Source organism: Lissotriton vulgaris, chromosome 5, assembly GCF_964263255.1.
Source record: "Lissotriton vulgaris chromosome 5, aLisVul1.2, whole genome shotgun sequence".
Lineage (NCBI taxonomy): Eukaryota > Metazoa > Chordata > Amphibia > Caudata > Salamandridae > Lissotriton > Lissotriton vulgaris.
This window is the reverse complement of record NC_141693.1, coordinates 834,536,838-834,551,131: the sequence shown is the minus strand read 5'-3', so window position 1 is coordinate 834,551,131 and position 14,294 is coordinate 834,536,838. Positions and strand designations below refer to the sequence as shown.

At 43.6% G+C, this 14,294-nt stretch overlaps 1 protein-coding gene across 3 annotated transcripts in view; it reads left to right on the top strand.

The window, feature by feature from the left end:
- POLR3GL (RNA polymerase III subunit GL) overlaps positions 1–14,294 on the top strand; it is a 102,388-nt gene that overhangs the window by 60,014 nt on the left and 28,080 nt on the right. For all 3 annotated transcript variants that reach the window (XM_086922339.1, XM_086922338.1, XM_086922340.1), the window contains one exon: positions 13,541–13,614. In XM_086922339.1, the coding sequence (XP_086778465.1) occupies positions 13,541–13,614 (74 nt within the window). The remainder of the gene's footprint in view (positions 1–13,540; positions 13,615–14,294) is intronic.

Genomic DNA, 14,294 nt, shown 5'->3' with positions numbered 1-14,294 from the left:
ACATGTATATATAGATATAGGTATACTATATCTCTAAGTAAGGGGTGATTACACCACCTTACACAGGCTGTGTGAACAGACCTGTGATGTCAGTTTGGAAGGCAAACCAGGGGTGGCGCAATACATGCTGCAGCCCCTGGTAGGCCTAAGGTGCACCTATGCCCTGGGTACCTATGGTACACTATACAGGGGCTTACAAGGGTGACCCAGTAACCAATCTGGTATGTACCTAAAGTACATGATATCAATTTAGAGAGAGAACAGCTGGGCTGTGGGTCTGATTGGCAGGCCCACAGCCACACTAAAGTCGAAAAAACAGAGAATCACAGCAAAAAGTGGAGGTAACCATAGGAAGTAGACCCTACTCTCCTACAATGATGCACCATGCCAAAAATAGAATGGAAATCCAGTAGTATTAGTGTGGCAACACTGCGTCCACAGTTGTTCTCGGGTGGTTCCAAGTGGTGATTAAGGCAGATTTCTTCCCTCCACCTAAATTTCAGTCTGTTTGAATGTCAGCGAGAAGGTTTTTTTGTTAGTTTACAAAAAAAGCTGAGATCTATTGAATGGATAATCTTTAGCTGACTTTACAAAGAGTTGGAGATCGGTAGTAACTGAACAGCTCCCCTGACTCTTTTGAGACTTTGTTTCTTATGGATCATCCTGGTATAACATTAGATTTGTATTTGTAAAGTGCACGCTAATCCAAGGGTATCTTGGTACTGAATAACAGATGTTAATTATTTCCCAACTCAATGGTACTCATTTTAACGACCTCCGAAGGATGAAAGGCAGAGTGGACCCGCTGGTATTCGAACCTGTGACCATGAGGTCGAACACAGTCCCTCACAGTGAAGCCCACTAAGCCACCAGACCCGGTATAGGATGTCTACAACTCAGTGGGATTTTTGCTATTAATTAGGGACTTTTGATGGTTGGACTGGCTAAGAAGGAGGTCAAATTCATGATTATTATTATTATTATTATTATTATTGCATTTATTGAGCGCACAGCTACCCAGAGGTTTCCCGGCGCTTGCCTTGGGAACCCGTCCTGGCTTTTTCCCTGTGAGATAGCCCCTACAAGGCATCCCCAAGGTGAAAGCCAGGCATCCCGCCGCAGGGGGCCGTTGTGGAGATTAAGCAAGCTTAATGCCCAGAGTTGCAGAGTGAGAACCCATGATTAGAGCAGGCACCGAAGCGAGAATTATCGAGTCCGTGGACATTTGAGCTCAAGACCCTTCCGCGTCGGGAGAGGAGGATGTTCTTGAAGATTGGTGCTTGGCACTGATGTGCAGGGTATCTAGCGACTGATACCGCAGGTTGTCTTACAACCTGTAGTACAATGTCTCACAAAGGCAATACATATTTTCACTGGGCGGCTTAGTGACTATCTTGTTAGTTCCTGGTGAAAATTGTTAAGGACTCCAGTGGATGGAATGTGAGCCTTCTCCACCTCTTTCATTTCTCTCCATGGCATTCTAAGTACCCACATTGCAGCACAGTGCTTTATTGTTTTAACATGACTTTCATCCTTCTTCTAAGTTGCTCCCAATTTTGCTTATGAACATACATGCTTCCAAGACTGGTAGGGAATAATAAATTTGAGCTTGCCATCAATACTGTTCCTGGTACTTTTAATATCTCTTGCACTACTTCAGGTTAAGAAGACAATGCTGTTTTTCAAGTAACAACTCTTCTAGAAGAATTAGTTCTGACATTTTTGATTTAGCCAAGAATCGCAAAAAGAGTCATATATTTTCAGACCAGTTTCTCACAATATTGTGGCTTGCTTGAAATGCACAATATTTCTTTTGCTGTTGCTAGATTCTGTTTCAGTCTTAATAGGGCAGTGTCTACTTGCTTCTAAACTGGCATGAATCAGTTTGTCAATCCATGTTCAAAGAGCACATTTTAGGCACAGATATGGATTCTCCTGATTCTGAGAATGATACAGAGTTCTGTGCATCCCACAAAGTATTATCGTACACCGAAAGCCATAGAAACCATGCATTGGCTTCCTGTTTCTCAACCTGCCTCTTTAGGACACCTATTGAGTTTCTTGCCCACTGTTCTGCTACCTCCTTCACTTGAAAGTGGGCCTTCTCTCTTGGATTAGTGCATTGCTTTATTGATTTCGCAGGATTGTCAACCCTCCATGCCTCAAGCCAGCGACAAAAACACAGAATGACTACAAATGAACCTGTTGTGGTGATTGTGGCTCCTGCTGCATAATTGTTTGTGGTTAAGGCAATCCTGGGCAAAGGTAAACATCCAGCTCCCCCTCTATGGTTGTTTTTTAGAAGGAAGCTAACCTGTCAGAATTAAAGGGGAAACATCTTACCAGAATGCTTGTGTTATGCGTAGGCAGATTAAAAACTGCACATTACGGCTTATTGATAAGTTTGCTTCCCCCTTCCAACACAGGAGTGGAATTCCTCCTCTGGATTTCATGTAGTGATGAGGCAGCTTTACAATAGTTCTGAGCCAACTGAGACCTTATTGACATTTCTTCAAGGTCTAATAATGGATCCATATGTATGGAAAGAACTCTTCATTTTCTTCTTGTCCTAGTGATTCAGATATGGGACTGGCCTTTTAAGAACAGTCTTCTGTGGATAGTGTCTCCTCTTCAGAGGAAGAGAAATACAGAGGTATGCTTTCTTATAGAAATGTATAATGCTCCACAGTAGTGTGATACCTGGAAACATTCCAACTGATTGCCTTCAAGCCCCTGGAACATATTTGGTGCATTGAGTTTGTTTTCAAAATTAAATGGGGGAAAAAGTCACTTTGAGATGTTATTATGGGGGTAGGGGCACACACTGATGTTTCCTCATGTGGTCTCCCATATCGTCTTATGTTCACTGGTTTACTTTGAAGTTTACTAGCATAGTGAACAATGCTACCCACAAATGGGAAATGATTTGAAACATTTTATTTTAAACAATTAAGTCCTCAAATATGCTATTGGCACGTCTAACACTTGACCGGAAACTCAGATCTTTGTGTCCCAATACCCAACTGCACCCAGAGCTCTGATCATGTTTTTGTTACATATTCACAGCACAACAGTCAGAAACTAACATAACAGAAGCCACAGCTGCTTGCTAGGAGCTTAGCCCCTTCGCTGCTAGGCCTTTTCCCCGCCTCTGCTAAGCCTTTTTTGGGCTACTTGGGGTAGTTTGCGCTTAGGTCCCTGTAACTTTATGACCACATAAGTTATCCACGCCACATTTGCGTCCTTTTCTTCCAACATCCTGGGGATTCTGAAAGTACCCAGGGTTTGTGAATTCCCGTGGCGGAGACCCAGAAATTAGACCATATACATCAGATTTTTTTTTTTTTTATGGGAAAAAAGTGCTGCAAATGAAAGCTTCTGGGTTTTGTCCCTGTAAATGGTATAAAAAAAGGATTTGTGTGGCTGAAATCACCATTTCCCCAGCTTTTAGGGAATGAAAGACTTTTGTCAGAAAACCAACATTTGTTTACACAGTTTTGGCATTTTTCCGGGACATAGCCTATTTTTGCAATTTTTTATGCTTTCAACCTCTTTCCAGTTAATGGTAGAAATGGGTATGAAAGCAATACTGGATCCTAGAAAGCTATACATTTTAGAAAATTAGACAGATTTCTAAATTCAGCAAGGTGTCATTTGTGTAGATCCATCAAGGTTTTTTCATAGAATCTAACAGTTAAATATAGGAAAAATCGAAAAATAGTTGAAAAAACAGCCTTTTGTGTCAACATTTTCACCGGTAACGTCTTCTAATTATGACAGCTCTTAGAAAGCAACATACGTTACATCCGCTGGACCTTACTGGTTGTGGGGATATATAGGACTTGTAGGTTCACCAAGAACCCGATGAACCCAGAGCCAAAAACTGAGCAGCAACTTGCAATGGGTTTTTATTATGTACCTGGTATATAGCAATTATTGTGGGAAAATGTATACATGGACACATCGGTATGAAAGACACCTATGTATTTCTGAAATGGGAAAAAATAAAGAGTTTAGAAATAATAGATATTTGCACATTTCCGAAATTGGGAATACTCATACTAGCATGAGAATTATCGGTCATTTTTCAAAATGACGTATTTTTTACACATTGTCTTTCATTTGGAAGGCAGAAATGCTTTGAAAGTCAATAGGTAATAACAGTTGATTTACAAATCTGAATTACCCTAAGTCTACCGATGAAAATGGTACCTCACTTGTGTGGGTAGGCATAGTGTCCATGACAGGAAACGGCTCAAAACGCAACATGAACACACCACATTTTCACAATGAAAAATGACCCTTTTTTTGCAAAGTGCCTAGCTGTAGTTTTGGAACTCTAGTTCTGCCGGCACCTATGGAAACTTAGCAAACCTATACATTTTTGAAAACTAGACACTGAGGGAAATCCAGGATGGGGTGACTTGGGTGGCTCTCACTAGGTTCTGTTACCCAGAATCCATTGCAAACATAAAAATTAGTTTAAAAAAAACAAATTTTCCTCACATTTCTGTGGTGGAAAGTTCTGGAATCTACGTGGAGCCACAACATTCCACCCACCCCGCTTTCCACAAAGTCTTCCGAGAAAAATGGTACATCACTTGTGTGGGTAGGCCTAGTGCCTGTGACAGGAAACAGCCCAAAATGCAACATGGACACGCCACATTTTCACAGTGAAAATGGCCCCTTTTTTGGAAAAGTGCCAAGGTGTAGATTTTGAACTAGAGCTAGGGAAACCTAGCAAACCTATATATTATTGAAAACTAGACACCCAGGGAATCAAATATGGGTTACTTGACTGGCTCTTACCAGGTTCTGTTACCCAGAATCCCTTGCACACCTAAACAATTGTCCAAAAAACACATTTTCCTCACATTTCTGTGGTGGAAAATTCTGGAATCTGTGTGGATCCACAAATTTCCTACCACCCAGCGTTCTCCCGATAAAAATGATAGCTCACTCACGTGGGTGGGTCAAGTTCCTGCCAAAGGCAAGGGCCCAAAACATATTGAGGAGACATCAAAATGACCCATCTCAAAACAACCTGGTTTTGCAAGGGGGGTCACCTGGGTTTTTGGCTCTGGGCTCGGCGGCCTACTTCGGAAGCCTACCAAACCCACACATTTCTGAAAACTAGACACCCGAGGGAGTCCAGCGAGGTATGGCTTGCTTGGATCCCCCAACGTTTTCCTACCCAGAATCCCCTGCAGAACCTCAAATTTAGCTGAAAAATACTTTTTTCTCAAATTTATGTGTGGGAAAGTTCTGGAATCTACGTGGATCCACAAATTTCCTATCACCCAGCGTTCTCCCAGGTCTCCTGATAAAAATGATACCTCACTCGCGTGGGTGGGTCAAGTACCCGCGACAGGCAAGGGCCCAAAACGTATTGAGGAGACATCAAAATGGCCTATCACAAAACAACCTGGTTTTACAAGGGGGTTCACCTGGGTTTTTGTCCCCCGGCTCGGCGGCCATCTTGGGAAACTACCTAACCCACACATTTCTGAAAACTAGACACCAGGGGGAGTCCAGCGAGGTATGGCTTACGTGGATCCCCCAACGTTTTCCTACCCAGAATACCCTGCAAACTTCGAATTTAGCTGAATAAAACACATGTGATGTCGGCCGAGCCCGGGGCCAAAAAAACAGGTGCCCCACCCCTTCAAACCAGGAAGTTTTGTTATAGGTAATTTTGAAGTCTCCACAGTACGATTTGGAGCATTTTTTGTTGCAGCCACTATGCCTTCCCACACAAGTGAGGTACCATTTTTATTGGGAGACCTAGAGGAACGCTGGGTGGTATGAAATTTGTGTCAGCCCAGTGAACCTACAACTTTCCCACACAGAAATGTGAGAAAAAATGATTTTTTAGATAAACTTGAGGTTTGCTGGGAATTCTGGGTAGGGAAATGTTGGGGTACCCACGCAAGCCATACCTTGCAGGACTCCCCTGGGTGTCTAGTTTTCAGAAATGTGTGGGTTCGGTAGGTTTCCCTGGATAGCCGCCGACCCCGGGGCCAAAAACTAATGTGCCCCCCTTGCAAAACCAGGTTGTTTTCTGATAGGTAATTTTGATATCGCCTCAATAGGTTTTGAAGCTTGCCTGTCGCGGGTACTTGACCCACCCACACAAGTGAGGTACCATTCTTCTCAGAAGACTTTGGGGAATGCGGGGTGGGTGGAATTTTGTGGATCCACTCAGATTCCAGAACTTTCCACCACAGAAATGTGAGGAAAATGTGTTTGTTTTGAAAAATTGTTAGGTTTGCAAGGGATTCTGGGTAACAGAACCTGGTGACAGCCAGACAAGTCACCCCATCCTAGATTCCCCTGGGTTTCTAGTTTTCAAAAAGTTATAGGTTTGCTAGGTTTCCCTAGGTGCCGGCAGAGTTAGGGTTCAAAATCTACAGCTAGGCACTTTGCAAATAAAGGGTCAGTTTTCACTGTGAAAATGTGGTGTCCACGTTGCGGGCCGTTTCCTGTTGCGGGAACTAGGCCTACCCACACAAGTGAGGTACCATTTTTTTCTGAAGACTTAGGGGAATGCAAGGTGTGTGGAAATTTATGGATCCACGCAGAGTCCAGAACTTTCCACCAATGAAATGTGAGGAAAATTTGTTTTTTGGGACAATTTTTTAGGTTTGCAAGGGATTCTAGGTAACAGAACCTGATGAGAGCCAGTCAAGTCACCCCATCCTTGATTCCCTGGGTGTCTAGTTTTCAAAAATATATAGGTTTGCTAGATTTCCCTAGGTGCCGGCAGAGCTAGGGTTCAAAATCTAAAGCTTGGCACTTTTCCAAAAAAGGGGCCTTTTTCATTGTGAAATTTGTGGCGTGTCCATGTTGCATTTTGGGCCTTTTCCTGTTACAGGCACTAGGCCTACCCACACAAGTGATGTACCATTTTTCTCGGAAGACTTTGGGGAAAGCGGGGTGGGTGGAATGTTGTGGCTCCACGCAGATTCCAGAACTTTCCACCACAGAAATGTGAGGAAAATGTGTTTTTTTAAAACTAATTTTTAGGTTTGCAAGGGATTCTGGGTAACAGAACCTAGTGAGAGCCACCCAAGTCACCCCATCCTGGATTCCCCTCAGTGTCTAGTTTTCAAAAATATATATGTTTGCTATGTTTCCCTAGGTTCCTGCTGCGCTAGGACCCAAAATCCACAGGTAGGCACATTCCGAAAAAAAAGTCAGTGCCTAGTGGGCTTTCTGTCGCCCTGGGAGGGGGGAAATCAGGGGCTATTGCCCCGATATGCCCCAGATGGGGCAGAAAGACTGTGGCTAATATTTTCGGGGGTTGGGGGCATTGGGATGCCCATTCTGGTTAGCCCCCACCCCTGCGAATAAAAAAGCCAACATATTCGCTGGTGCATAGTGGGCTCTCTGCCCCCACCAGGGGGCAGATCAGGGGCTACTGCCCCCATCTGCCTCCTGGGAGGGGTAGAAAGACTGTGGCTTCTTTTTTTGGGGTGGATGGGGAAATTGGCATGTCCATTCTTGGCAGCCCCCACCCCAAACTTTGGAGAGAAAAAAATCCCTGGTGGCTAGTCGGCTTTTTGCCCCACCTCCCCCCCCCCCTCCCCGCCCCCACCCGGGGGGTCTGCCTCCCATGGGGGTGCAGAATGGCTGTAGCATTTTTTATTTGAGATGGGGCATTGACATGCCCATTCTGGGCAGCCCGCTCCCCTACTTATATATTTTTTTAAAACGGCTCTTAGTGGGCTTTTGCCCCCATCTGCCTCGGGGGGGAGGGGCAGAACGTTTTTTGTTTCTTTGGAGTGTTGGTAGGGGGCTTTTGCATGCCTATTCTGGGCAGCCCCCACCCCGGGTCTTTAAATGTAAATGTAAATACAAAAAAACAGAATCCCTGGCATCTAGGGTGCTTTCTGTCCCTGGGGGGGGGGGGGGTGGGGACGAGGGGGCGGGAAGACTGGAATTTTGTGGGGGGGAGGGGGCATTAGCATGCCAGTTATTGGGGGGGGAAAACCTGGTGTCTAGTGGGCTTTCTGACCCCCTGGGGGGGGGGGGGGGGCAGATTGAGTGCTTCTGTCCCGATTTGCCCCCAAGGGGAGTGGGGGCAGAAGGACTGTAGCTTTGCGGCGGGGCATGCCCATATTGGGCAGCCCCCACCCCAAATTATAATTTAAAAAAAAATCCCTGATATCTAGTGGGCTTTATGCCCCCCAGGGGGGCAGAAAGACTGTACCTTTGCGGCAGAGGGGTGGGGGCATTGGCATTCTCAAATTGAGCAGCCCCCACCCCTAATTATATATATTTTTTAAATCCATGGTATCTAGTGGCCTTTCTACCCCCGGGGGGCATATTGGGGGCTACTGCCCCTATCTGCCCCCAGGGGGTGCAGAAAGACTGTAAGCATGTGGCAGGGAGGGTGGGGGCATGGGCATGCCCATATTGGGCAGCCCCACCTCTAATTGGTATGATATCCCAGGTAACTAGTGGGCTTTCTCCCCTCCCCCCCCCCCCGGTGGGCAGATTAGGGGCTACTACCCCCGGGGGGGGGGGCAGAAAGACTAAATTTGCCCTTTTTAATATGCGGGAAGCAAAGGCCCTTGCCCAAGGGGCCGCTCCCCCCTCCCTGGTGCCTAGTGGGTGGATCCATGCTTGGGGATCCCCCTCCTGGGGCGATCCCCAAACAGGGATCCACTGGGGAGGGGTGCCATTAGAAAGGGGAGATTCTCCCCTTTCCAACAATACCTCTCCCGTCTTTCTACGTGCTCAGGTGGCTGGGATAGCCCCCTGAGCACGTAGAAAGGGAAACTGAAATGAGCCTCTCGGCTCCTTTCGGTTTCACTAAAATGACGTCAGCGCGACATGCACGCTGATCTTCATTTCAGGGAAACCCTGAGGGGCGGGGTCTTGGGAGTTGGGAATCTCTTCCCCAGCTCCCGAGGCTCTTGGGGGGTAAAGGGAATCCCTCAGGTGCCCGCACCAGAGGGATTCCCATTGCCATGGCGTTGGACGCACGGGAGCCGTCCGACGCACATGAACACTGATGCGTCGGACGGCTCCCGCGTGCCCGACGCATCAAAGGGGTTAAAGAGGTAGACGAAGAACAGCAGACACACACAGCAATTGGAAAACACATTCAGTCAAAACAAGAATACAGAATATACTTTCCCGTTTGTTTCTTCTCCAAATGAGAATCCTCTGTGAACCTCTTGATCTTTAAAAGTAACACTGACATCGTCCTCCAACAACCCTCAGAGATATAAGGACAGCAAAAAAAAGGCAATATCCACTAACCTTGACAAAGAATCATGGAAAACTCATGTCTCTGAAGCTGCACTGAAAAGGTCTTAGCGGCCTGAACCTAACAAAATACAGATTTTATTTTTTGCCCTGGTGGCCCACGTTCAATTTTAATAGAAGGACATCAAAGTCAATAGAGAGCCTTTTATCGTCTTTTAGTACTTTATTCTTTACAGGTATTTTTAATATTATTTTTGGAAATGGGAGGAACCAGTTCTCTAACAATGCCATCTTTCCTTGAATCAAAACATGCAGCACTGCCACATTGTGTTCTGCTGACATCATCACTGTTTCACCAATAATTGGTCTGCCTCGTTTGACAGCTGAATACAATTTATATTATTTCTGCACATGTTGTTCCAGATTATCATAAGACATCTCGCCTGAGATTGGCCAGTAGCTCTGTTTTCAAGTTCAGTTTTATCTTGCTTTCACTAGCACAATTTCTAAAGGTGTCATTCCATCTAGCCCCATTCATTGGTTCTTCAGCATCTGGAATTTAGCAGCCGGGCCTCATCTCTCTTTCCCCATTCCCCTAGAGCAGGCAGACTAGCACTGTTCTCACAACTCTTGCTCCAGAGACTTCTTCCAAGAGGCTGATTTTGATCTGGAGGTTCTGTGCACCCTGTTTGCATGAAGCTTAGTGGAGTCTTTTATTGGGATCAACTTCCATCACCACCCTCACTTTAAAATATCTGGAATCAGATTCTGACTTATTACAACAGAAGGAGAGTGTACAACCAATGAAAATTCCCTCCACAAAACTCACATAGCTATACCTTCAGTTCGTGTTTGTGGATCAGTAATCTTGTGTGTTGTGACAGCAGCCACAAGGAATTGGCGGGAACATTAGATTTGTATAGGGCACATCAATCGAGTGAAAAGGTAGCAGCGAAAAGAAAGAGGTACATAACCCTGATAAATGTTCTGTCTGCTACTGGGACTTCTTGCTGCAAAGTACTGCACAGTGTGTTCTGGACAATATGTATTTGTTTATCCAGCATGGAAAGGGGCTTGTTAAATACCCAACGGCAAAGCAGAAAACAATTTTGTTTGGCGTTATTTCATGGCTTTGGTATTAAATATGGGAGTGCTTGGTGCAAACATTTTGTCTTCTGTATTTGGAAATCAGGGTTGTAGTGGCGGTAACATGCCAAAAATGTTCACGTGTCAGTCAGTCAAAAATCTTTATGCGGCTAAAAGATAGCCATAAAAGAACAAAATAAGACATAATTTTACAGAGGAGAATAAACATAACATTTTAACCAACATACTCAATACACAGGGATTCACTTTCCAACGATATTACGAAGCCGGACTGCGGTAGAAATATACTTATAAATCATAAAACAAGTGAATTCATCATTTAAGAGAAGTAGGTGACATAGTGCAGGTTGACACTTTCTAATGTTTAAAAATCTTAATAAAGGTTTTTAAAAAGTGTGTCTCGGTTTAAGGTAAAGTTTACAAAAAAACAAATTGCAGAGTGCTCTGTGCAGCGATTGAGTTACATGGACACAAATCTAATTTAGCGTCACAGTATGCATTACTTGGATCAAAACCAACAGATTAGCAATGCCCATCCTGAACCTGATTAAATAAAACATCTTGGCATGATTAAAATAGAAGGAAAAATAAGATTATATGCATGGGGAGTTTACGAACAACGAATGCTCTTACAACCCCTTTTTTTAACCATCTCCTGGTTATCTTTTACATTGCTGAAATATAATAATAAATAATTTTTAAGTTTATCTTTTGAATTGCAGATATATTTCTCGGTCTATTAAAATAATCCTGCAATCCCAGCTTCTCCAGTTGATCTTGCAAGTAAGAGAGCCAGGGGATTTTTTTTGCACAGTCCAATTTCAAACAATCCAAGATTATAACACAGTTCAGGGCTGGTTCAACTTTTACCCAGATGCTGCAGCAAAGTATCAAAGATGCTAATTGCACACGAAATGACAACAGTATTACACCCAATTCCTTAAGTTATGACACATGATGTCAGGGGTACTTTTAGATAGTGTCAAAACATGTTTTAGCATCAAATTCTCAACTCTCTGAAGGCCCTCAGTGCTGGTGTAACTCCATGCTCTAGCGCCATATAAAGTGGCGTAGCAAGTACGTGCTCTGTATATATCTAGGATTTTTTTTGGGGGGGGACGCGAGCCAAATGTTTTTGTAAATCTAAAAATGGCCTCCACATTTTTATTGAAACCCCCGATCTTTGCATGCACTAAGCGGGACCAGGTATTTTTTTCATTAAAAAGAATACCTAGATAGGTAAAAGTTGCCACCTGACACAGTATTTCATTCTTTACATAAAATGTCTTAGTTTTAGATGGTGATTTTCCTACTACCATAGCATGCGGTTTAGCGACATTTGTTTTTTACCCAAGATCTCACATAAAATTATTAAAACTGGTTAAAAGTCTTTGTAATCCCACCCCAGTTCTTCACATTAAAACACAATCATCAGCGTATATTAGGGCAGGTAAAGACCTGGAGCCTATGGTGGGTTCATCTACATGTCCGATTCTGAGGTGACTTTCTGAGTCATTTATATTTAAACAGAATAGGAATGGAGCGAGTATGCATCCCTGGCGAACCCCACAATCCATCTTTATGAATGTGGAATCCATCTTTATGGATGTGGGATGTTCATGTGTATTTATACAGGCTACAGCTGAGGTGCAATGACACAACAGCTTAAAAAAACAGTGTTTTTTTAAGCAATATAAAATTTTATAAATAAATATTGCGTTGTAATATGTATTTTTGTGTTTTAATGTGTTCCGTTGTAGTTTGATGTGTTGCGACTAGTCATGTTTTGTTGTGTGATAGTGGTTTGATTGTGCTCTGGTGTGTTGTATAGTTTTAATGTGAAATTTAACAAATGCAGTTGTGTTTTCAGCCTACTGCTGCACTTTCTATTAAATTTGCAGTGAAAGACAACCATTTATCACTGCTGAACTGGTATCTTAACAACACTAACACTTAACCTACTTAATATGACAGCAGTTGGTTTGACATTTACGGTGTGCATAATGCAGGTAATTTGCTTTTGCCTAGTACTGCTATTTTCTCCTATGTGGTAGTGTCAATCCATTTCACTGCACTAAGTACTCACCCCTGGAGTTTACCACGACTGGCTGGGCTGTGCGCACATTGTGCGAAGCAAGCTGGAATGCACATAAGTTCTTTACGTTCATCCTACACACAGAGCTCTTACTGTCAAGAGTTTGTGCTCTGGGGCTAATTGTCACCGATTCTCCAGGAAGAGATGTGGACTGGATGTATTCAGTGCACACCGCAGTACTGCAGGATTCTGTGCACACTGAGCCACAATCCCATAGACTTAGCAGAAACCACGTACTGACAGTCACGCCGTTGCCACGGGATACTGTTTAGGAATGTCTTCAATTAGAGCTGGGGGGGGAGTGAGCCCGTCCAGGCCTCAGCCTGGCATAGGCAGGCTGAGGCAATCTGGGAGCTGGGAGGACTATCTGAAGGGCTTTGCGGCCCAGGAATCTATTTAAAAGGACATTGCCTCGGCCTGGCATGGGCAGGCGGGGGCAATCTGGGAGCAGGGGGAACTAGTGGAAGGGCTTTGCGGCCGAATGGGAGAAAAAAGTGCTTCCACTATCGGAAGGGCTTCGCGGACAAATGGAAAAGAAAGTTCTTCCTGGCTAATTGAAGGACCCAGTCTAATGCCGCAGGTAAAAGATCCAGTCCGGGTGGGCGGGGCCAAAGTGGACAGGACTGTAACAAGGAGGGACTAAGAAGCCTCCTTTACAATCAGAAGCCAGCATTTCGCATGGAAGATGACGCTACCCAATAAAAAAGATGGGCTGGGCTTAAACTCCCCTGCCAAAAGCGTATTGATTACAAAAAGCCCTCCCATAGCTAACGCCAGACAAGTCCTAAAAATGACTACAATATTCCACGTCATTTTCCATTGCTGCAAATTGTATCGGAAACCCACATAATCATACGTGTTTAACTAACAATATTGCAGATTTTCCATATTGCAGGAGATGGGTATCCACCTTGCAGAAAGTCTCACTGTTTTTAGGGATATTTTTGATAACTCACAGGATGATGAAGATGGTATTCAAATTTGAAAATATTCATGTCGTAAGTGAATAATATTGTGAATTATATTATGCCATTAGTATGACTCTAAGAAACTGGTATGGCTCCAGTAGTCTACACTGGGAATAACCTCTTACTGGCAATAATTCCTACATTCTTTTTTTAGGATCCACTGTCGTTCTCCCTAAACACAAGCAGAGGATTCCTTTGGACAAAGAAGAGATCATAAAGAAACTTGAGGTAACCATGTTTAAAGTAAAACTCATTCCACAATTTACGATATTGAACTAGAAATAACCATTAAAGAAGACGTATTTGTAAAGAATGAGCCCATGTTGAATAACTGCATATAAATCTCGGACAAAGTTGGTGGGCATCGAAGACCTGGTAACATAGGAAGTGAGTAGGCACATCTTCATTGTGCATTAAATACTTAATCTCTGATGACCTAAACTTCAATGTAGACTCCACCCATAGGGCACACCCACATTAGTTTCTGGGGTTTTATTTAACTAAGAACATGGAACACAGGCAACGCCTGCAGATTGTGATGAAGAAGGTCACGTGAGAGCAGAGTACACCAACCTAAACCGTTAAAATGTATACAGCAAAAAAAAAGTAAACACAAATAAATGCAGCCTCGAATTTTCAGTCAACCGATCTGCTTGGAGCATCCTCAATATTCTTTAATCAAAACCTTGGACCCTGAATACATACATCAAGAGCTTTGAAGAGGCATCAGGAGATATGGTTGGCAACTTACAAAGGGTGGCTCTTGTTATTTCCATGTCTTGATGTCCCTTTGATTATTTTTTGATTAATGTTTATATTTTTCTTCATTTGCTTCTTTCATTGAGAAATTTCTTTGAATGGTGTAATTCTTTTGTGGTGGGAATTAGTGTAAATTATCTGCTGTAGAC